Here is a 22,125-nt window from a genome sequence, read left to right on the forward strand (position 1 = left end):
CTGCTCATCACAGAACTAACTATAACTTAAGATCAGGCCAGTGGCTGAAAAACAACATCTGGCCACCATGCCAGGTTGGCCAACTCATGCCGGAGACTGCCATCCATAGAGCAGAGTGCATCCAAGCAATGGGACCAAGCCAATCCAAGACATGTTTGTGGAGTTGCCACATTTAGTAGACACTCCAGGCATGGTGAGCTTACATCTCATAGAATAAGTTTTACTCATTCGGTTTATTTTTTGTCTCTTACACCTTATTTTGCATGTTTGTCTTTTCCTGTACTTAGATTTCTCAGGATTTCTTAGTATTATATCCGGAGTCTTCTGGGAGGTCAACTGAAAACTGGAAGGAGAGGACTGCTGACCTTTTCTTCAACATAGATTTCCTCACAGCAAGTATTCACATTTTAAAAATGGGTTGTTTATTTTTTATATCCCTGGAGCTGGTTGTAACATTTCGGCCTCAACCTTGTCAATCATAACTTTTAGGAGAGCAACAGTAAGACCTTTGCACTTTACAATTGACTTTTTGCGAGTTAGAACATTGTAGAGCTGTCTGATGCCAACTTTATCGGGCCTATTGTAGTTTGAATGGATCTCTATCGATCCACTGGCAAAGTTAGTTTCAAATATGTTCACTGTTGCATTTGAAAGACATTTGACAGATATTTTAATTTTACAGATAAACAAGGTGACACAGCGTTATAGCTGCTGCCGGTGCTGCTCCCAGCTGTGCTTCACAAAGTCAGAAGGAGAGTTTTCCTCCCCAGGAGCCTGGATATTCACACGGCCTTCATTGATATCCAGCCTTTGAGTTAAGACAATCATTTAATATCCTGCTTCACAGTAGTATTCACTGTTTTGGTAAGTGTAGCATATACATATTGCACTTATTGGATCATGCAGTAACCAAACTCATAAAAAATTGTTTATGCAAACCTCAGTGTTGAGGTTCACTTATAACAAGGTCCTGTATTGGATTAATGAAGTTTACCTGCATTCTTCAGAGAAAAAATATCTGCTCTTAGAGTTAAACCTGTTGTGACAACTTTTAAGGATCTTGTTCTTTTTTTTTCAGATTGGAACTAACATGGTGGACTACCTGGCCTGAGTGACAACACAGTACCTATGTGTTCTCAAGGTGGGGAAGGGGTATGGGTGTTCCCAAGCATTTGTGACAATAAATGGGACAGCATTGGAGCACCTGTCTCTTTTTTTCAGACCATCATCTTTGACATCCCAGGAAACTCATCAAATGCAGTTAAGTTAATGAGAGCTTAATTTCCTGTGATTTAAGGATGAAATTTTGCTGACTAAGACGAGGTAGGTGCAGTATCTTTCCTCTCAAAAGGGTTGGGGAGGGCATACAAGTGATAAGCATATTACTGAAAATAGTGGGCTTTTCAACAAATTGCTTCCTGGAGACTTAATTTTAGCTGATCGTGGGTTTGATATAAGGGACAGTGTTGGGCTTGCGTGTGCAGAGGTTAAAATCCCTGCCTTTGCTAAAGGCCATTGTCAATTGGATGCATGGGATGTTGAGCTTACACAAGAGATTGCACACCTGAGAATTCATGTGGAGAGGGTCATAGGGACTATAAGAACTAACACAATACTCCTTGACACTGTTCCAATCAGTATGGTACTTCCATGTAAGGGTGAGGATGTGACAAGATCGTCACAGTGTGCTGTGCTTTTACCAACATGTGCTCCAGTGTGGTTATGCTGCCACTATAGTGGCTGCAACCCGTAGTTGTGTTGTTGAGGAGTGGAGATTTACTATTAAGGTTTATTACCATGAATGCATACCCTATGTGTCATGTCTGGTAATATTGTCTTTCTGTATAGCGTATATTGTGTTATCTTTTTTGAAGTGTTCCTTTTGTACATATGATGTTACATTTTCCCTGTCAAAATAATAGAGTCATAGTTTCATTAATAGACAGAGGTGCCTCTGATAGGTAGGTAGTATGTATGATGACTATTTAGCCTGACTCTTTCGTAGGAGTACAAACTATTTGGGGTACATGAGTTGTATATTTTTCTTTATGTACCTTTTGTATATATGTAGCCCATTTATAAAAATCTATGTACAGTATTTATAAAAATCTTTGTAAATTATAAAAACATGAGCATGTTCAACTCTGCAAGGTTTATTACCATCCAACAATATTATATTTAATGAGAGTTTACAGTTTATGTTACAATAAAATGAATGTCTAGCTTTTAAACAGTTTCATTTTATTGCCCTTTTCTCTACTTCATGTTGCAGTCACAAGACATACATTGTTTCATAACTGCAATAACTACTATTTACATTTAAAAACAACTGTGAATCAATGTCCACTATGTATTGATCTATTTGGAGCGAGATGGACAAATCCATTGCTCATCTTCAGCAGGGGGGTGACTAAGTCCTACACAGCCTAGGTGGAACCACCAGATTTTACAGCTCTGGTCGTCACAGGCCACCATGTCATCCAGCTCCTCAGGCCCTCGACAGAAGCACCACAATTCCTCTTCTTCCTCTCCCTTCCTTCCTTCTCTTGCTTTTCTTTTGCCTTTTTCTTCATCATTCTCTTTCCCACCTAGGACTGTGTGAGCTAGTTGGCCTGTATGTTGTTGCTGTGACACAGCCTGTGCAGTGGACTCGGGCCCTGTTGAGGTTGAGGCAGAGGGGGCTTGAGTAAAATGGTGTGCCACAAGCTAAGGGAGGGAAACCTTCTGGAAAACTCCTGAGCCTTCTCCAAAAGCGATGTCCAGAACTCCAGTTCTGGCAGGATACGCACCACAGCACAGTCCATCTTTGTCCACACAACAAAGTCGCAGAACTGTGTCGCCGTCACAAAGATCTGTGTTTGAACCTGGCTGTAGTAGTTTCTTTTTAGTTCTAGGTTGCCATCAACTGTGTGGAGACAGAAGGACTTGTCAACTGTGTGACAGGAATGATGGAGTTCAGTCTTTGTATTTGCTGGGACATTTTATTTCTAAACAGCCGCTGCCACAGCAATGACATGAGATGAGGCCATCCAGTGAAACCCCAACCTGTGGGAACAGTGAATTGATAACAAAACCACACTGTGCCACTTTCAGGTTGACATGATGTTGCGCTTGTCTGGCTATGTACACTTTCCTGGCGTCCTCCTCATGCACGAGTCCCCATCTGGTATCTGGAGTCACCACCTGTTTGCTTGGGTAACACGCCTTTTTGACAGTGGACAGAGCTGGCTTGTCGATGTTAGTGGCCCATACAGCATGGGTGTTTGAAGCTGTTACTCTGCCTGCCCGTGATGCAAACCAGGTTGGTGACTTGTGCTGCTTTCTTGTGTGCACCTCTATAGTGAGGGCCTGTTCCTCTGTAACATCAGCAGTATGTTCCAACCCCAAACAGTGCTGCTGGAGCAAAGACAGGTCACAGCCATCCAGGTTGGGATCACGAAGGCACAGGTGGAGGGACTTGGGAATAACAGATGGCCTCACAGCGTCTACATAATGCCTCCAGTAGTCCTTCATCCCTGTCAGACAAACGCCTTTTGTGTGTTGATGAATGTCTTGTGGCAGTTGTGCCATGTCACCCATGGAGGCCAGAGGAGTGTGGTTGGTTGTAGCCCGCACTCTCTTCTGTAATGGCATTGCATCACCACTTCTGATGTGCTCCGTCTAAGGCCTTCTGCTTAGTGACAGCAGTGGTGTAATCGATATTATACCCCACTTTGGCATTAACCTGTAGAGCAACAGAGAAAAGGCGTTTTAATGGTTTTGTTGTTTGTTATATTTTAGTTGCACATTTTCATCTCATTTATTGGTTTATTTTAAACAGGGACATTGTATAATAAATGTATTGCACCAGATAAAGCACAATGCTAATTTCCATCTATTGTCCCTGAGTGTATACATGCACATATAACAATATAAAAATTATAGTTCCACATGATACTAATAAATACACCTGCAGGACAGACCAATGTGTATACATTCAGAGAGGCATTATCAGACCATAATGATGTGACTGTCTTTCAACCATTTTTTTAAACATTAGTTTTAAACTGATTAAATGTAAAACACTCTCTAATATTTATATAGATATCATTCCACTGTTTTTGTTGCTGCAATTTAGTTTAAGCAAATTTTGTTGAGCAATGTTTTATATAACAGTCTCCCCTAGTTGATTATCTTGCTTGTCTTATTTCACCATAAGTTGTTAGAATAAATTGTTTAAGGGGTGGGGGAGCTAAACAATGCAGTATCTTTTAAAATTAACAAACAATGGTCATCTCTTGGTCTTCTCATGAACGCAAATAATCTTGCTTTTAATTTGACAAGCTTACATTATTAATTTCTAGTCGACATTGTGAGTGTATGTGATGTGCTATTGTGTGTAGCTTTGTAATTTGTATAATGTGTCCTGTGTGTTTTTGCTTTGTACTGTTTGTTATTATGTTGTTATATGTTTTAATTGTAGGGGACTGCAGATGAAAATTAGCTATAAGCTAAATGTGGTGCAGTACATCAAATGGTTACATTTATGTTTAACACTGTACATGGTCCCGACAAGTACATAATTAAATACACAAAAACATTTCAAAGCTTAAAGCTCAAGTTTGATAAAAGTGAATGGTCACTTTATGGACGAAGTATAAACCCTAAAGGCTTGAATACACTTGTAGAAAATTCAATAATAAACATAATAAACTCGCAACTAAAAACCACAAACCTTATCTATGTTACTGGGCATAATCCAATATGAAGGAACATGTGTGACAGTTTTTGTGCCCTGTATCCGCACAGTCGCTTCTGCCTTAAATAACAGCAGACCAGCATGAGTACAAGACTCGGCCAACCCTGCCATACATGTGCAGTGAGCAGTCTCGATGTGCCCATCTATACATGCAATGACCCATGGCTTCAGAGGACGAGTCGCTGTGAGTGCAGGACCTAAAGACAAACAAGAGTAAATGTGTGACTACAGCTTTAATATTTTCTCACTTTTAGCTGGATGGGGAGATATATTAGGTAAGTAGTTAAAATTAGACATTTTACTAGCTATGTAGGCTATAGCATGTTTAGTGTTACACAACGGGAGGCTACATAAAATGATAGTTACTCGGATCTTAGCATAAACTTAACTGTAACGTTATCTAACTTACAGAGGTAAGACTGCCATCTGTTGGCTGTTTACTGTAGGTGTCAAAAAGAACTGAACTCACACAAAGCACTACACACTGAATAAAGTTCAGGTAGGTAGGCGTTTATGACGTTATGTGTTTCATTTTGCTATATACATATAGATTAATTATGCATGATTAGCTGACTTTTTTTTTTAGCATTCGGTTAGCATAATATTAGCTATCTTACCTTTGTCCGGATGATAGTGAAGTTGGCATTCGGCTTGTAGATCTGGAGCTTATTTAGTTTCTTTATTTAGTTAATTAAGTAAAAGTACACACATCAGCAATTAAAATATTGTTTAAATATCAAAAGCGTCCCCTCTATGTATTATATTATTGGATTACTGTTACTGATGCTTCACCATATATGTGACATTTACACTGTAACAGATTAGGTGGAACTCATTTTTATGCTGTAGATATTTTATTTTTAATAATGCATCATACTGGTCACATGTTTTATATGTAAAATCTTAATCTGCAAGGTAACTTGTTACTGTAGCTGTTAAATAAATGAAGTGGAATTAAAAGTGCAATATTTTCCTCTGATATGTAGTGGAGTAAAGTTATAAAGTAGTTTAAATATATCACTTGACCAAATGTACAGTTACGGAATGGAAATAAATGTAAAGTACTTTTTAAAATCCTGGGTTAAGAAATATCAGCGGAACATTTAACGTGCTGGTGTTTGTTTCTGTAGGTGCCGTTTCTAACGTCGGACTGAGTGAACCGGATGTTGTGTGAATGTCAGAGACGGCGTTTCACATGTCGCGGTGATTTCTCTCCTGAGAGCCGCAGTAATGTGGTATGTTTGTATGTTTTTGAGGACACAACATTGTAGCGGACGGTAGCGTGTTAGTTGGACTCTTGTTGTCTTACATGAGGTGAATTTATCTGAGGAGGAAATGTCTCTGACCGGAATGAGCCGAAGTCTGCGGCTGCTGTTCGCTCATATTCAACGATGTAACGTCAGTCCAGCTGTGGCTACAAACCAGACAGGTAATTTAAATAAAGTTATTTTCACCACATCTGTTTTCCATTCATGTATCATATATGTGAACAGCTCGGCTCACATGCTGCTGTTGTGTTTATCTGCAGCTGTTTAGCGTTAATGATAATTAGACCTTTAACTAAAATATTTAACTTCTGTCTCACTATAACTAACAAGCCTCCAGTGGTGGAAAGTAACTAAATACATTTACTCTACCTAAGTGCAGTTTCGAGGTACTTGTAGTTTACTTGAGCATTTTATGCTACTTTATACTTCCACTCCACTACATTTCAGAGGGAAATATTGTACTTTCTGCTCCACTACATTTATTTAACAGATTTAGTTACTTTTCAGATGAAGATTTGACACAATGGATGATTAAAATAAGCTTTTAAAATACAACACATTGTTAAAGATGAAACCAGAGGTTTCCAACCATTTTGGCATTTGACGTCTTAAAAAAGCAGTGTGTAGTCGGGGTCACATTTCAGATGTCTATGAGTTGTTAACAGCTCCAACAAATAGTGATTTTTTTCATCTAAACTTCTCACATGGTTTAATTTCAATAAATGTTCAAATGATCCAATATTTCACCAAAAAAGTCCAAAAACTGAAAACAGATTCGTGTATCATAACTTTGTTTTTTCTTTTTTCCTCTCCCACTAATCATCTCACGACCCCTCAGATTTATCTGGTGACCCTTTGGAGGGGCCCGACCCCTAGGTTGGGAACCACTGCACTAAAGTAGATAACTGTATATAAAATATTTTAAACTAGCTCCACCTCCAACAGCTACAACAGTAACATGCTGCTCTAACACTGATGCTTCAATATTAATAATCTAATGATATTATATATAACAATATATCAGTCAGAGGGACCAAACTACTACTTTTACTGCAATACTTTAACTACATCAAGCTGATAATACTTATGTACTTTTACTTCAGTGGATTTTTCATGCAGCACTGTTACTTGTAATGGAGTATTTTTACATTGCTGTATTGGTACTTTTACTTAAGTGAAGGATCTGAATATTTCTTCCACCACTGCTGCCTCACACCTTGTTTTATGTAAACTGTTTTCTGCTCGTAGCTCGGTGTCTGAGTCAGGCAGCCTCCCAGCCGGAGCCCAGCGCAGATGAAAATGAAGCTGTGAACCCGACCTTTGTGAACAGAAACCCACGGAACCTGGAGCAGATGGCTCTGGCTGTGAAGGACCGAGGCTGGAAGACAACCTGGCCTCACCGGGAGTTCTACCACAGGTGAGAGTGTGTAGATAAAATGTTACACATCTTCTTCCAATAACGATGCATACCAATACATCAAATTACTTGTGATGGAAAATCGGGGGTTTAATCTTCCTGTTGGTGTTTATCACATATGTTGTTATAGTCAAATTGAACCTACAAATTTCATCTGTATTTTCTAGAATATCAGAAATTGTTCTTGGGGGGAAAATCTGATTTAGTATTATTTATAAACTTTAGAGACATTTGAAGACACCACCTTGGATTGATGAACATTTTGTAGAGCTATAACAATTAGTTAATTAATTGATAAGTTGATCAATAGTAAATGAATCGGCAAATATTTTGATAATCTCTTTCTCATTTCAATCACTTTTCAAGCACAAATGACAAGACGTTTTTGGTCCCTGCCTCAAAAATGTGACGATTTGCTGTTTTTCTCATATGACAATAAATTGAATAACTTGAAAGTTTTGAATTGTCAGTCCAAACTGAAGACGTCACTGTGGGCTCTGACAAACTGTGAATGCAATTTTTTTTTAGCGTTGCATTGATTAATCGATTCACTGAGAAAATAATCTATTGCTCATCAAAATAATTGGAAATAATTTTCTGACATTTTATACACTTAACAAGTGATTCATTGAAAAAAAATCTCCCAGTTAATCAATAATTAAAATAATTGTTAATTTTAGCCCTAATATATTGACTTATATTGACGTTTGGTGGCATCATATTTCAGCAACATGGTGATATCATGTTGTTATTTTACAAAAATTTACATTAAAATAAACTAAATGAGTTCTTAAGATTTTGGCTTTATATGTGTGCAGTTTTGTCTGATGTAATGCAGAACAGAACAGTTGTGTACAGTTGCTAGATCCTGATATATACCAATATTGGAATATTTTTATTAATATCATGATTTGATAGTTATTTCTATATATCGTTATGATTTAATATTGGTTTCAGCTCTAGATTCCTCCTGCGTCTGCCTGTTACAGTTTACCGACGTCAAAACCTCTTCTCTTTTCAGGTTGGTGTTTTCTCGCACCCAGCATCACGTGACGGCAGAAGTGTTCTCCAGCAGCTCTCCTGTCCCGGTGCTTTCCTGTTCGACCAAGGAGTGGGCGGTGAAGAAGGAACTGGCTTCCACAAACTGCGTGGCAGCGTGTCAGGCTGTGGGCGAAGTGCTGGCACATCGATGCCAGCAGGCCGGCATCACCAGGATGGTGTACAGGGCGATTCCCTGGACGTACCGCTCTGACGCTGTGAGTACACGAGCCACAAACTGCTGTTAGAGAAAGAAGTTGTATGTCTTTTTTTTTTTTCTGAAGTCATCACCTGTTCCATGTTTTACTTTTTCTCAGGTTCAGTCTTTCAGGGCAGCGATGAAAGATGGAGGAATCACCCTCAGCGAGCCCAGAAGAAAATACGTCGGGACCTGAATTTTGGTTTAATCTGTCACATCTGTTTTGTAAAATGAGTAAAAATGTCTAAATGTTAAGATGACCACCATTACACTATATGAAGTGAATCAGACTCAAGTGGTGAGAGTAAAGCTTCTTGTTCCTGTGGTTTGTCTCCTCTTGTGGATAAAATATTTCTGAACAACAGCGTGTCTGCTCTAGTTTGTTATTCAATGAAGAAACAAAAGCAGTTGATCTGAGTATAATCATTTATTTGTCACTCATAGTGCTTGTTGTAAACAAGAGTGAGGTGCAGACAGTGGAGAGTTTAACACATCAAGGCCTACAGATAAAAAAAAAAAAAAGGGATCATTTTGATCATAGTACAGCGTGACATTGGCTCAGGCAGTGGGAACTGTGTGTTGTGGGATTATAAAGTGCATGTTTTCCTCAACTGTGACCATGCAAGTTAAATTAAATTAGCTTTAGCTTGGGTGAACTGGATAAAAAAAAAAAGTAATACCAGCATGAAATAAGAATATTCCACATCAGCATCTAGCCATCATAATTCTGAAAACAGTATATTGAATAATTTACCTCCATCCATTGAGTGTTGATATAAATAAATGAGAAAACCCCTGAACAATTTGCTCTCACAAGTTGGTATAAAAACACATAACATGCACCCAGTTCCTCAGCAATTATGTGTCGATACACGTAGACGGTATTTATGCATACATGCAAAAAAAAAAAAAAAAACTTCTATACTGCAATCAGAACAAGTGAGAAACAGTACAAGATACATACAATACGCAGGCACCACCTCATAGTAAAACATTAAAAACACCAGTCGTAGAATTCTATTTCATTCTCAGGTTGAAGGCACTCATGCGGCCCTGGTGTTAAAGTAGACTGAATAAAACGGGTTCTTGACATACTGACACGATAAAGACTTTCAATTTAAATATATTCATTGGCACATTGGAATACAATGTTTGGCAAACAGGTGTGTGCCATAAAACTGGCCCGAACTTGGTCCATAATGCACAGCTTAGATACAGTCATCTACAGTAAAATCCTCCCGTGTGTGAGCGATGCAAGTCTTGCTGAAAAAGACTTCTGATAAGAGAGGATATGAAAAAACATTTAAAACTGCCTACCTTGGATTGGCTGCGTATAGCCTCATATTTAGGGAGGAAAGTAAAAGAGAACAGTTATTGCATAGATATCATCTCTGGAATGGGTGAAGAGGAGAAGAGGGGACACTACATGGAGGGAGAGACCGGTACATGTGTATGTGGTAGGATATGTCCTAAAAACACTGAATTACCTAAATATACAACAACGTTAACTGGCAATGACTTCAGATATCCTGCCTTTCACTGTAATCACAATACTGCAGCAATACAAAATCCTTTTATCGACAGTGAACCATCAGTTATAAGGAAGAGATATGCGATAAAGGACCTGCAAAACATAAATTAAAACTTCTGTAAATCATTAAAAACATTAAGCTGATCCGGAGTGTATCATTGTATAAAAACCTTGGCATGTCACCAGACGTCGCGCTCCTTCAAGTGCTTCCTCCTCTCTGTCTCCTTTATAGTTCCCTCTCCCTCTTTTAACTCCCAGCTCTTCAGTATCTTTGATCGCTTTAGGGTTTGCTTTCACCAGTGGCGGCGGTGGTGGTTGCGGCAGCGGCAGCGGCAGCGGCAGCGTCTGGCAGACTGCGTGGTTCAGGTGAAACATCCACGCACGCTCTCTGGTGAATCAGACTCCGTCGCCCATGGCTACGCCTCCGCTGACCCGGAGACCGCCTCGGACTACCAGGCAGCTTTGAAGAGAACGATTAGTAGAGGATTAGTTTATAGAGTCGCTAAACTTATATGAACATAAAATAAGAAAAACAGTCTTTCAACTGACCTTCAGCACTTCATAAGTGTATCAGGTAACATATAACAGCAAAGTCCAGTTATGTACTTTCGGTATCTGCAATTTCTGGTATTATATAAAAGAACTTAATTTTTTTTTAAGCCGAACAGGAAATTTAATAAAGCAAAAGAAACTTCAACCTTAAAAACTTAACAAGAGTTAAGTGAGTACTTTTATATTTTCAGTTTTTGGTCCGAGTATTTCTTTCTAGAGTAAATTGTCTTATCACATCAGCCGTTTGTCTGTAAGCTCCACCTACAAAAAGTTCACCAATGAACAGTATGAAAGAGCGACTGGAAGTTTGCTCAGTTGTTCTTCTCAGCACTTCATTTTACCTGTCCTTTATCTTCATCATCTAGTTCACTGATGGACTGCATGAGGGAGAAGAGGTTCATCCTGCCACTGCGATTAACACTTGAAGCGACCTTGAGATGAGAGATAAGACAACATCACAAAATGAGTGATGGAGTTGGATCTGCTACAAAAAAAAAAACAAAAAACAGTAACACAAGCATTCAGATGTGTCCTGTGTGAATCTGTGTCAGAGCACCTTGTCTGGTTCGTTTATTGTGATGACGGGACTGACGTCTGACGCTGCTGTGGGCTCAGGTTCCTGGTTGGTATCAGACTTGGAGGCAGGTTCTTCAAATACCTGGACGTGTTTGAGAAGATAAAGGATGGAGGATGTTCAGGTAAGAAAACTGAAGGATTTCAAATATATTATGAATTCAGTTAGTTACAGAATAATTGTTTCACCTCTGTGTGTTCCTCTGAACCATCTTTGTTATCTGGACTGTCAACATCCTCCTCCTCCTCCTCCTCCTCATCATCATCATCATCATCATCATCATCATCATCATCATCATCATCATCTTCATCAAGTCCCTCATCCTCATCCTCCTCGTCTTCTTCTTCTTCTTCTTCTTCTTCCTCTTCCTCTTCTCCTGGCTTTCCCTCCCCCTCTCCCACCTCTTTGCGCACTGACTTTTGCCTTTGGTCTCTCGACTTTCGCCTCCAGAGTGCGCTGTGACGCTGCTGACTGGAATGATGAAGGAAAAGAGAGCAGTTCATGTACAGTTCATGCTGTGCAGTGTGCGCGTATGAGCTTGATGTGGAGAAACAAGAAAAACTTCAGACGTGCGCACCATACATACTCTGAAACTGTTTGATTCCAAATTATTGTATCTCTATTTTGGGGAAAAGTTGATATGTTACATTCAGTAATTAGTATTTAAAAATCCTCACTGACAACTGCAAACTCAAAACTTCTCTATTTGTTTGTAATTTCTTGTCACAATGTCACAATTAATAACTCAATTTAGAAAAGAGATCTTCATACACTATGAGGCTTAGCAGCGCTATGCCTGACCTTGCGTTGAGGATGCCGTTGTAAGTCTGGAGCTGCTTCATGAAGCCTTCGTTGGGCTTGATGATGGAGCGGCGATCCCTGACGAAGGCCAGCGCCACATCCAGCGGCCAGCGTTGCTGCTTCATGGCGTAAGCGATCACCGTGGATGCAGAGCGAGACACTCCCATCTTACAGTGCACCAACACGGCCTGCCCGCTCTTCCTGCGGCACAAAGAGACCAATTTAAGTTATTTAAAGAATAATGATGACAAATGACAATAAGTAGAAATGGACCAGCACGTTATCAGGTTGATGTGGTCACAGCAACACTGACTGACCACTCTGCAACTGAAAAATGCAAAAGCAATATATATCCAGTGAGTTGACAGTTGAGTCAAGCAAATTCACGATGCAGTCTGTGAGTTTGTGGACGTTACAGAACTCAAACTGAAGGTAATACACTGAGTCACAGTGTGACTAAAACTGCAAAGTTGTAATAAAACACAATAAAGGACAGTCTGCAGACATGATCTTATAGTGCAAGGAATTTAGTGTCAAAACTCCTAACTGAGTCATCAAAATGAGGTAAAATATGTTGAGCTGTTACAGCTGGAATGTGAACAAGTCTGAAAGCGATGCTGCGGTTTCAGGAGGTTATTGACAGAGATGTGAAAGCAGTGTGCTTGAATTTAATTTATAATCCTGATGATTTTCATTATCAAACCCTAGTTTTGTTACTGTTTATGCTCAGCATTTTGTCTGCAACAGCCATTCAATGTATTTACATTTTGTAATTATCTCTCTATAGCAGTTTTGGCGAGGCGGCATTCACGCACTGAATTGAACTTGCCAACCTAAGCATGAAGGATTCAAAGGAAACCAGTCATGCATGTAATCCAGCGTTTTATCTGCTTTATCAGTTTACCAACTGTTTTATCTCACAGACGCCTCACTGTTAACAGTTCACTCTCCCAACGCCGTATATTAAAAGCAAAATACTGGATGGCTTTGATTGTGAAGCAGTCCCAGGAAATGCAACATATTTGTGATCTTTCATCAAAATATGTCATTTTTTGACAGCAAATTTGTTTAATTTTATTGTTAAAATATGCATCAGTTGCTCTTTGGTTGTATTTCTGATAAATAAGCTACTCAAGGAGTGTTTGATGTAGTATTAAATTACAGTTATGCAATGTTATTAACTGCAACCACAAGTGTGGCCAAATGAACCACGACTGAAGACGTCAAGAGTCTTGTGATGTGTTTTAGGGTTTCAGGGCTACCTTGCAGTGTTGATAAAGTTGAATGTGTCAGTCCAGTAGGGGAGCAGGTCTGTGGCCTCCACATCGTACACTCTGATGTTCATGTAATTGAAGGATTCGGGGAAGAAGTTGTCGATTTCCCTCGTCACATTCAAAATGTAGCCCACACTAAAAAATAAATACACACACACACAGACACACAAGCTCAGAGCCACAGTGGTGACTAAACAAACCACAATACCATGTTCCCCATGACGAGACATAATGAGACACAGAGAATAATAGATAACAGATAGAGAAGAATACACAGAGCAATCGAACATGATGCAGGTGAAAACACTAACTTGTTCTTCTGCAGCTCCTCAAAGTTCGCTGCGTTCCACTCTGAGCCCTGAAACCAGATTAAAAAAAAGGGTTCAGTTGAAGGAACAGCAGATAAAAAAGGAGAGGGAACACAGCCTTTTTATATCGCTGTCAACACAGATCCCCCAACAAAGGGGAAGTTAGAGTCACATGACAACTTCCTGGTTAAAACACACTTCCGTCAGCTTATTGACTAAAGCAAAAGCAATGCTTCTCATCACAGTGCTAAAATAAAGCTAATTACTGTGTTTGCAGCAGAGCGAACACTCACCAGATAAAGGTAGTCAAATATCTTAGAGGGTTTGTCCATCTGAGCCATGGTGACCAGGATCTCATTGTCAATATACTCCTTGAAGGGTCTCATGTCGAACCCTATTCTGGTCTCCAGGGCAGAGTGCACCTATAATACAGCAGCAAAGGAAAGATGGATTCATCCAGAGATACTTTGGACCATTCTCTCTCTTACTCTTTTAACATTTATGTTTCTCTGCCCTCATCTAGCAGCTCCATGACTTTATTCAGTTCAACTTCCTCTCTCTGTTTGCCAACATCTCTTACCATTTTAGACGTGAGGTTGTCCAGGTCTTCAGTTCTCATGATGTCTCTCAGGTGCTCCTTGATCAGCCCCTCTTTAGAATTTCTCTCTACCGAGCTGCCCGTAAAAGATCAGGTGAAACTTAAGTACAAGCTGACGTTTTGCACATTTAAAGCAGCGGGAGACTCTCTCAGCCACCACAGATAAATTACATTTACAAGAAACAGAGCCGACGTTCACCTCTGTCCATCGATGTCCTTCCTGACCGACTCCAGGTCGTTCATGGCCTCCCATTCGTTGAGGCAGAAGCGGTCGGATTCGATGTGCCGCTGGTAGTACTGCGCCCACTCCAGACCGGAGCCTGGGATCACCACTGACTTGACCGCCCGCTCGCAGCAGCCGTGCAACACCTGCAGCACTGACCTTGCAGTAGGGGGAACAGAGAGGAGACGATGTCACTACATAAAAGTCGAGGAGAGTGAAAATCTCAGGCAGAGGCTATGGAGTTGATGGATTCAGTGGTCTCAGTTGTTGATGAGGTACGTTACCGTGTCTTAGTATTAGCATTTTGACTCACCACATGGTCTGCATGGAAACAGGCTTAAAAATTCTGGTCTCTTCCGCTGAGGTCACACTAAAACCGCTGTGAACAGAAAAAGAGAAACACAAAAGAGAAAAAAGAAGTAATGATGAGACTGTTGAGCTACGAAGCGGACTGACAATGACGACAGAGTGAAATGATTCAATTTATTCGGTGCAAATTAGTGATGGTTGGCGTGGAGACAGAGGAGTGAAAATGTGAGGATAGAAAAGAAAGAGAGAAAACCAAATTAGCACAGTTGGAGGTGTGATCTAGCCTTTTGAGCGTAGACACGCTGGTGCGACATGGTGAGCGATCAAAGCGTCTAATACGACACTTGGCATGTGACATCATCGGATTAGTTCAAACACAGCAGTCAGCAGCAGGGCCACCATACCACGTCACCCTGACTGATTTTAGACCTGCAAAATTCTCAGTTCCAGCTCGCTACATCCTCATACGGAGAGTTGGCACATTTGTAACAGATACTGTAATGAGTGGCCACAAGCCAAAAACAGCCTCAAACATTTCAATCATATCATATCTGGAATCTCAGGTGTTTAAACAAGACACTAAAGCTGAGCTGAAGTAGGAGTAAGAGGCTATTTAGCATATTTACAAGAAAGTAACCACAGCTAAACTCTCACTAACCCTTACGTACTGACATAGTAAGAAACCAGTCATACTTTACTTTCACTTCACTGTAAAAACACATGATCTCCCTGCTTATGTAAGGGTCTGAGGGAGTGATAGGAGCAGTTGTAATTTATGGAGAATGATTCGACTCCACAAATAGAGACATTACTCATTCACATTATCTCTGGCCAGAATCCCAGATATCAGGCTGCACCGTCTGTGCCGCGGCTTCACACACACACACACTCCTCACTTGTGCTTCTATCCTTTAAACGTAATCTTCAATCCCTTCTCAAAAGGGTTTCTTACCCATCTCCGTCCAGATACACCTGTGTGTCACTCCATATCGGCAGAACCAGGCCGATGGTGCACTGATCACTGCGAAGAGGACAGAGAGGACAGAGAAACAAGACAAGGAAGGAAGTTCAGCTGACTGGTTCTTGTTTGTCAAAGGTTTCACCAGAAATTGTTAACTGAATGGAAATAGTATCTTGTGTACTCTGTGTGAAAGGGTACACCTGTATCTCTGTTACACACACCTGTCTGAGTTAGGGAAATCCATGCCGAGCAGGATGCTCTCCTGTTTGCTGCTGAGGGTGGAGACGACGATCAGATACCTGACTCTGACCGTGCTGACTGACTCCAGCTGCACCGCCTGCACGACAGCGTACAAGAGGATGAGATCAGGAGACGGAGTCAGAGGATGTTTGAGACAGAAAGGAGAGCATCATGCCCGAGGCTCAGTTAAATTAATGAAATATGAGTGCTACATGTCGCAGTTTCTCATTAAAGCCTGTTAACACACTGTGCAAAATATCCTGTGCAGTATATTTTCCTTGGCCTTCCTGGGAAATCACATCAAGGAAGTTAATGTCATGTTTACGGAGTAACTCTAGCTATTGGCTATTGTCCACTTAAAGGAGCATACCAGTTTTTTTGTTTTAGCCCATTAATTTCAAATATTGTATACTTCACATTACCAATTACCGTTTTCCATGGCAAACATTGTGTTTAACATTGATCCCTCATCATCTATATCAATATATTTCTGGGTAATCCGTCAGATTTTAACAAAGTTCCATTAATAATGCACGGTAACACAGCTTAAAATACAGATTACTTTAAAAAAGCTTTTACAGTGGAGTGTCCAAGTGCTTGTGGAAACAATGTCTGTAGCTGAACAACAAACTTTTGAATGTAAAGTTTTGTTTCTTGTTTGTTTATCCTCCTGTATTTTATTTATTCATGATTTCAGTGACAATGCTATGCAATAACAAAGCTGGAACAAAAGGGTTCAGTGTGATAGTGTGATAGATACTTATATCCAACATTCTTCAAGTCGCTCCAAGATTTTCATATTTTAGTGATGACATTAATCCTGCAGTTTCCTGGAGAGCTGTGTGGTGAGTATGGTTCTTCGAAGGAGTATTCACCTTATAAGGTTAGTGTAAAACTGACACGCTGCTGCCCTTAAAACTGCAATATTTCTGACTGTCTGAGGTATCTCAGCCACAGCACACTTTCCACCTAGTGCTGCACCAGTAAATCATAAAACTATCAAGATTCTTTTCTTCCACAATCAAATAAAGTTGATCGGGTGTGATTGAGTGTCTGTTCTGACGCATCAAATCAAGCTCAGGCCAGTTTACAGGTAAACTGCTGAACACAATTACATGTTTAAAGCTTATGCGTGATCGATCACGTCAAATAGCTTCCAGCTGCCCTTTGACTCAGCGATAGGTTAGTTTTAATACATAAAATATCAATCACTTAAGTGCTGCTCACTGCTCTGTTTTTGGTTTACAGCAAAAGATATCCATAATGCTTAAAGATTATGCACAAAGTTTGCAAAAATGTGAAAAAAATAAATAAGAGGGAGGGAAATTTCCCATCCTAATCTGTTCAATAAGTGCTTGAACTGAACATCTTCTGGCCTCAACCTGACAAATGATGTTTATGAAACAAACCAGGTTACTTCTGTTAGTAAACAGGAGCCAGCTGCACCAGCTGTTCGTACATTAAAACCTAGCTTAGTTATTAGTTTATTTAGTTTAGTTTAGTTTATTTGATCTTTTGGCTCCTAAAACTGTTATTTGTGGAAGTTATGTTAAAGCTTGTGACGCTACAGTGACTTCCTGTTTACACGGTCGATTGCTTCTCATTGGACAGCACTTGGACAGATGTTTCCTAGCAACCAATCAACACATAACCGAAGTGTTTACTAGATAAGACATTTCTTAAGTTTAGTTATAATGGTGCAACCTGATTTAGTAAATCACTTTACACCCAAGCTTAGTGACGGATTTATAAACATCCAGTCCTGATTACTAAGAGAAGTACTAACAGATTTATTTGTGGACGACATTTTTATTTACTGATCTGATCCTGCAACACGTGTGTGAATATGAAGCCTCACCAGCTTGATGGTATCTTCTGGTCTGAGCAGTTCAAACATGGCATGAAGGTGTCTGTGTCGTAAGCTTGACGCTCCGACTGTTTGCTTCAGGGGAGAAGTCTCCTCATGGAGCCCCTCTATCTTGCCATCCTCCAACAGGAGGACTGCACCCTTCACAAGGGCAAAGCTCTCCCTAAAGACCCACAGAGACCAGTTAGTTGAACGCGAAAGGTCGTCATCTTGTTGGGGCTGTAATTTAGAACATACACCTACCTTTTCTGAAGTCTCCCTCTTCTTTGGAGGCTTTCATCCTTAAGAAGTAAAATAAATCACATGAAAGCCTCATAAAGAAAATGAAAAAACATTAAAACTCTTTTGTGTTTGTGTGTGATTTGTCAGCAACGTCACAAGCCAAGTTCTTAGCACGTGCTGGAGTTGTAAAATACTTTGAAATGAGAGAACTGCACACTGTTTCTAATGCACCTAAAAATCATATTTAAGAACATGTTTAAAAGTGTTTAAACAAGCTTTCTGAGAACATTGGAAGCAGTGTGCGTGATGTTGTCCCTTTTTTAAAAATGTTTGGATACAAACGGCCGGAAAAGTGTGAAGTAATTTCTCGAGTGAAATGTGGTGCAACACTGATAAGGTGCAGTGGAAGAAGTGAGGAGACAGACACAAATAGCGATATGTAAACAGAAGGAAAAGGGGGGGGAAGATAAAAACAAAGAGACTGGCAGTGAAATTAGAGAAAAGAGAAATACAATGCAAGAGAGAGGGAGGGTGAAAGAAAGCAAAGGAGAGAGAGAAAGAGAAGTAGCTGCAGTAACAAGGGTTTAAGGAAAAAGAAACTTGAGATAGTAACATTACCTGTTACGCAACTGACAAGTCCAGACAGAGTCAAGAAAAAAAAAAATTAAAGAGGAGAAGTGGACAGGAGCCAGGAGAAGAACGATGAGGGTTTGAAGAAGAAAGAAAAAAAAAAGGAGAGAACACAAGTTAAGATAATAGAGTGATTAGATTCTGTGACAAAATATGCAAAGAAATGAGACTCGGACCCACAGTCAGGTCATTTAAAGTTTAGTTGGTGATGATAAAGATAAAGCAGAAAGTTAAATCTTCATTAATAGAGTGACAGGATGAGAGGAGATAAAAGTCAGAGACAGAAGCTGATGGTACAGTGAGCATTTAAACAAGCTGAATGTGATCCAATCACTCTCTGATATCGCTGTAATGAATGTGAGTGAGAGATAAACCAATTTAATATGAAACTATATCTGCAGCGTGTTTGCCCTGTGAGTCTATCAGTGCAATCACAGCCTGAGCAACAAATGAAAAACTAAACAAGCTCTTTATCAAGCAGGGAAATGTAGTGATGACATCCAAAGAGGGACACACGCTCATTAACTCTTCATGCAGAACTTGCAGGGTTGAGCATGAAACAGCTCATTGTTGGTGTACTGAGTACCTCTTTGTGAAGGGTAAACAACTTCATATCTGAAGATATGATGCAAACATCCTGACTTTTGAGTGTTTGTGTGTGTGTATGTGTGTTGTGGGGCGGGTGACTGAACTCACTGGAGCGGTGGCGATGGATGGGATCCTGTGCAGGGTCAACAGAGCCATTGCACAGTACAGATCTCTCTCTCTCTCCACTAAACCTGCTGTTGCTGGCAGGTTCAGACAGGCTCTGCAAGTTCCTCAGCCAAAAGCGTGCCGTGGGCGGGTCGAATACAACTGATAATAAATTTTTACTTTTTTTTTTTTCTGAAATGACACACAGTAAGAGACAATGACTTCTCAGTGCTATTGGTTTGATAAGATCTAATAAATACACTTCATATCAGATGTTATTGAGGGAGAGTCTGACGACGGCAAGTTCCTGATGTATTTCACTGCAGGTAGGTTTGGGCAAACTGAGGATAGATATCATGAGGCGACTGGGATTTTGTTTGTTGACATCACTGGATTTACATGATTTTTGCATCAATGTGATGAAGTGCATTGATATGTGAGTAATTCAACTCACTAGATTAACGGGAAATAAATGTTCTCATCTAGTTGTTTTATCTATAAAAGGTTTCTCGAATAAGTTTACAGGTTAAATAATGTAACGCTGTGCATCTTAATACACTGATATGAAATCACATACACTGTAAAAGTAGATTTTGTCCATATCACCCACCCTCAGTGAAGGCAGAATTTATTGTACTCAGTATAGAAGAAGACATGTTCCTTCAGTGCCACATCATCTTTATAGTGTACATAATAAAAACAGGCAAGCATGAAAAGGGTGTAGTAGGACAAGACAAAATGATACAAAATATTAATAATAAAGATAAAATGCTAATGATTAAGTTCCTACTTGTGCTATATAGATAAGGTGTAATGACTGCACTGCACGTTACCACACTGAAGAAAATGTCTGTTTTGAACAGTTTTCACAGCCACATACTGTAAGTAGAGATTATTAAATTACACCATATTAAGCTGAGTAAAATCTTCAAAAAGGGTTTCCTGAGGCAACACTGGCAGTCTGCGGTCTGCTGACCGTCAATAAGACATTGAATAGTGTGGAAACGCCTGACAGCCAATGTGTGACATGGCTTCAGCTCCTTGCATGCAGATTAACACAAGGACTTCTACTGTGTTGCTGGCATTGTTAGCAGGTGAGTAATAATCAGATCGAGCTGGTTTGAACCCGACTGACGAGCTGAAAACAGCCCCGCGGTTCGTTACTGCAACCAGCCATGAAGCCTGCTCTTCTTCCCAGCTAGCCCGAGGAAACAGCTGGCGGTAACGTAGCTGCTGCTGGTGTGTCCAGGGGGAAAAAAACACACACAGAGAATATATAAAAACCCCAGACAGAAGACACATTTCTCACCTTTTTCCCACACTGGGTCCCCACGCCGATTTCCTGCTTTTAGCGCCGACTTGCTTGTTCCTCAAGTTGCTGCTGACTGCTCCTTATTCCGCCCTCTGTAGCTTTCTGTCTAGGGTGAGGACTTCACCATTTACAGCTCCTCGGCTGCAGTGGAGGGTGTACCACCGAGCCACAGCTGCAGCCCGAGTGGGAGGAGGGAGAGGGAAACGCAAGGAGACGACAGTGACGCCATACGCAAGCAAACTTTAAGGTACGTCCACCACGCGGGAGCCAATTTAAAAAAAAAGCTCATTTTATCTTCTGCGTTTAAAGTGAATCGGTCATCTCTCTAAAATCTTTTAATATATATTTCAGTCATTAAGACTACTTCGTTGCGTCTAACACTTTTATGAGACACTATTTTACTCTCTGTCACTTATTTTTTTAGTATCCACTCCAAAGGAAAATATAATTTATACTCAAAATCTACTACAAAGCGATATAGTTATTGGGTGATCAATAAAAAAATGGATATCAATATATTTGTTTTGGGGCTGGCTGTCAGTGGTGGAAGAAGTATTCGGATCTAAGTAAAAGTAGAAATGCCACTATGTAAAAATACTCCATCACAAGTAAATGTCCAGCATTAAAATCTTACTTAAATGAAAGCATTAAATATTGGCAGTAACAAAAGCATTTATGCAACAGAATATAAATATTTAGAATATTTGATTGTTATTACTGATCTTAACATGCAAACTATAGATGTCAAACAAATGCAGTTAAGTAAAAAGTACAATTTTCCTGTAGTAGATATAATTGCATAAAGTACTAGTAAAGTACTTCCAAACTGTACTTACAGTACTATGCGGCCTAAATCTACATACTTTACACTATTGCTTGCTGCTGATATCAATATTCTCAAAAACAAACAAAATGTATTTGGGAAGAAACTTCTAATTCCTAGATTTTGTAAAATCGCAATGCGCATGCGTCATACTGTCGGAGCGCGCTATTGTTACGACATTGTCCGCTCCTTCTTTTAGTTTACGATCCCAGGAAGCAAACTCGAAGGAGAAACGTAAACATGCCCTTACTAGGATGACATGCCCAGGGATTTTATGCTGTATTTTGTGCTTAAACCTAATTTAAAAATCTATAAATTTTATATACTATATATAGCAAGTTTTCATGCTCATGCTGTAAGACTGACATGACCTTTTGGCTCCAACGTCACAATTTACTTCCAAATAAATGTATAAAGAGAACTGCACAGAGCCAGGAGAGTATGACTGATTACTGATTTACCTTTGCTGATCCTTTTACTACAAATTTTACAATTCACGTCCTGACCAACAGGATGACAGAGAAAACATTTAACATTAAATCACATT

At 39.9% G+C, this 22,125-nt stretch overlaps 2 protein-coding genes across 5 annotated transcripts; one reads left to right on the forward strand and one right to left on the reverse strand.

Annotated features, from left to right (window-relative positions):
* Window positions 1-4,860: 4,860 nt before the first annotated feature.
* On the forward strand, window positions 4,861-9,024 carry mrpl18 (mitochondrial ribosomal protein L18). Of its 3 annotated transcripts, none has more exons than XM_042417974.1 (6): window positions 4,861-4,922; window positions 5,869-5,973; window positions 6,053-6,167; window positions 7,255-7,423; window positions 8,445-8,679; window positions 8,779-9,024. In XM_042417974.1, exons 2-6 carry the CDS (start codon window positions 5,902-5,904, stop codon window positions 8,854-8,856), a joined length of 669 nt encoding a protein of 222 aa, XP_042273908.1. In that variant the 5' UTR covers window positions 4,861-4,922; window positions 5,869-5,901; the 3' UTR covers window positions 8,857-9,024. The 3 variants fall into 3 exon arrangements, with proteins under 3 accessions (XP_042273908.1, XP_042273909.1, XP_042273907.1); XM_042417973.1 differs by lacking the exon at window positions 4,861-4,922 and adding an exon at window positions 4,939-5,013; XM_042417975.1 differs by lacking the exon at window positions 5,869-5,973 and having other exon boundaries at window positions 4,878-4,922.
* Window positions 9,025-9,092: 68 nt separating this feature from the next.
* si:ch211-203d1.3 (protein phosphatase Slingshot homolog 3) lies at window positions 9,093-20,861 on the reverse strand. 2 transcript variants are annotated; one of them, XM_042417971.1, is made up of 18 exons: window positions 20,753-20,861; window positions 20,509-20,510; window positions 19,447-19,635; window positions 18,142-18,179; window positions 17,890-18,061; window positions 16,013-16,128; window positions 15,783-15,851; window positions 14,835-14,900; window positions 14,498-14,680; window positions 14,281-14,374; window positions 13,994-14,122; window positions 13,704-13,750; window positions 13,381-13,527; window positions 12,119-12,319; window positions 11,506-11,788; window positions 11,300-11,401; window positions 11,085-11,174; window positions 9,093-10,651 (listed from the first exon to the last, which is right to left on the reverse strand). In XM_042417971.1, exons 3-18 carry the CDS (start codon window positions 19,492-19,494, stop codon window positions 10,472-10,474), a joined length of 1,965 nt encoding a protein of 654 aa, XP_042273905.1. In that variant the 5' UTR covers window positions 19,495-19,635; window positions 20,509-20,510; window positions 20,753-20,861; the 3' UTR covers window positions 9,093-10,471. The 2 variants fall into 2 exon arrangements, with proteins under 2 accessions (XP_042273905.1, XP_042273904.1); XM_042417970.1 differs by lacking the exon at window positions 20,509-20,510.
* Between the last annotated feature and the right edge of the window lie 1,264 nt (window positions 20,862-22,125).

The sequence above is a fragment of the Thunnus maccoyii genome, chromosome 8, assembly GCF_910596095.1.
Source record: "Thunnus maccoyii chromosome 8, fThuMac1.1, whole genome shotgun sequence".
Lineage (NCBI taxonomy): Eukaryota > Metazoa > Chordata > Actinopteri > Scombriformes > Scombridae > Thunnus > Thunnus maccoyii.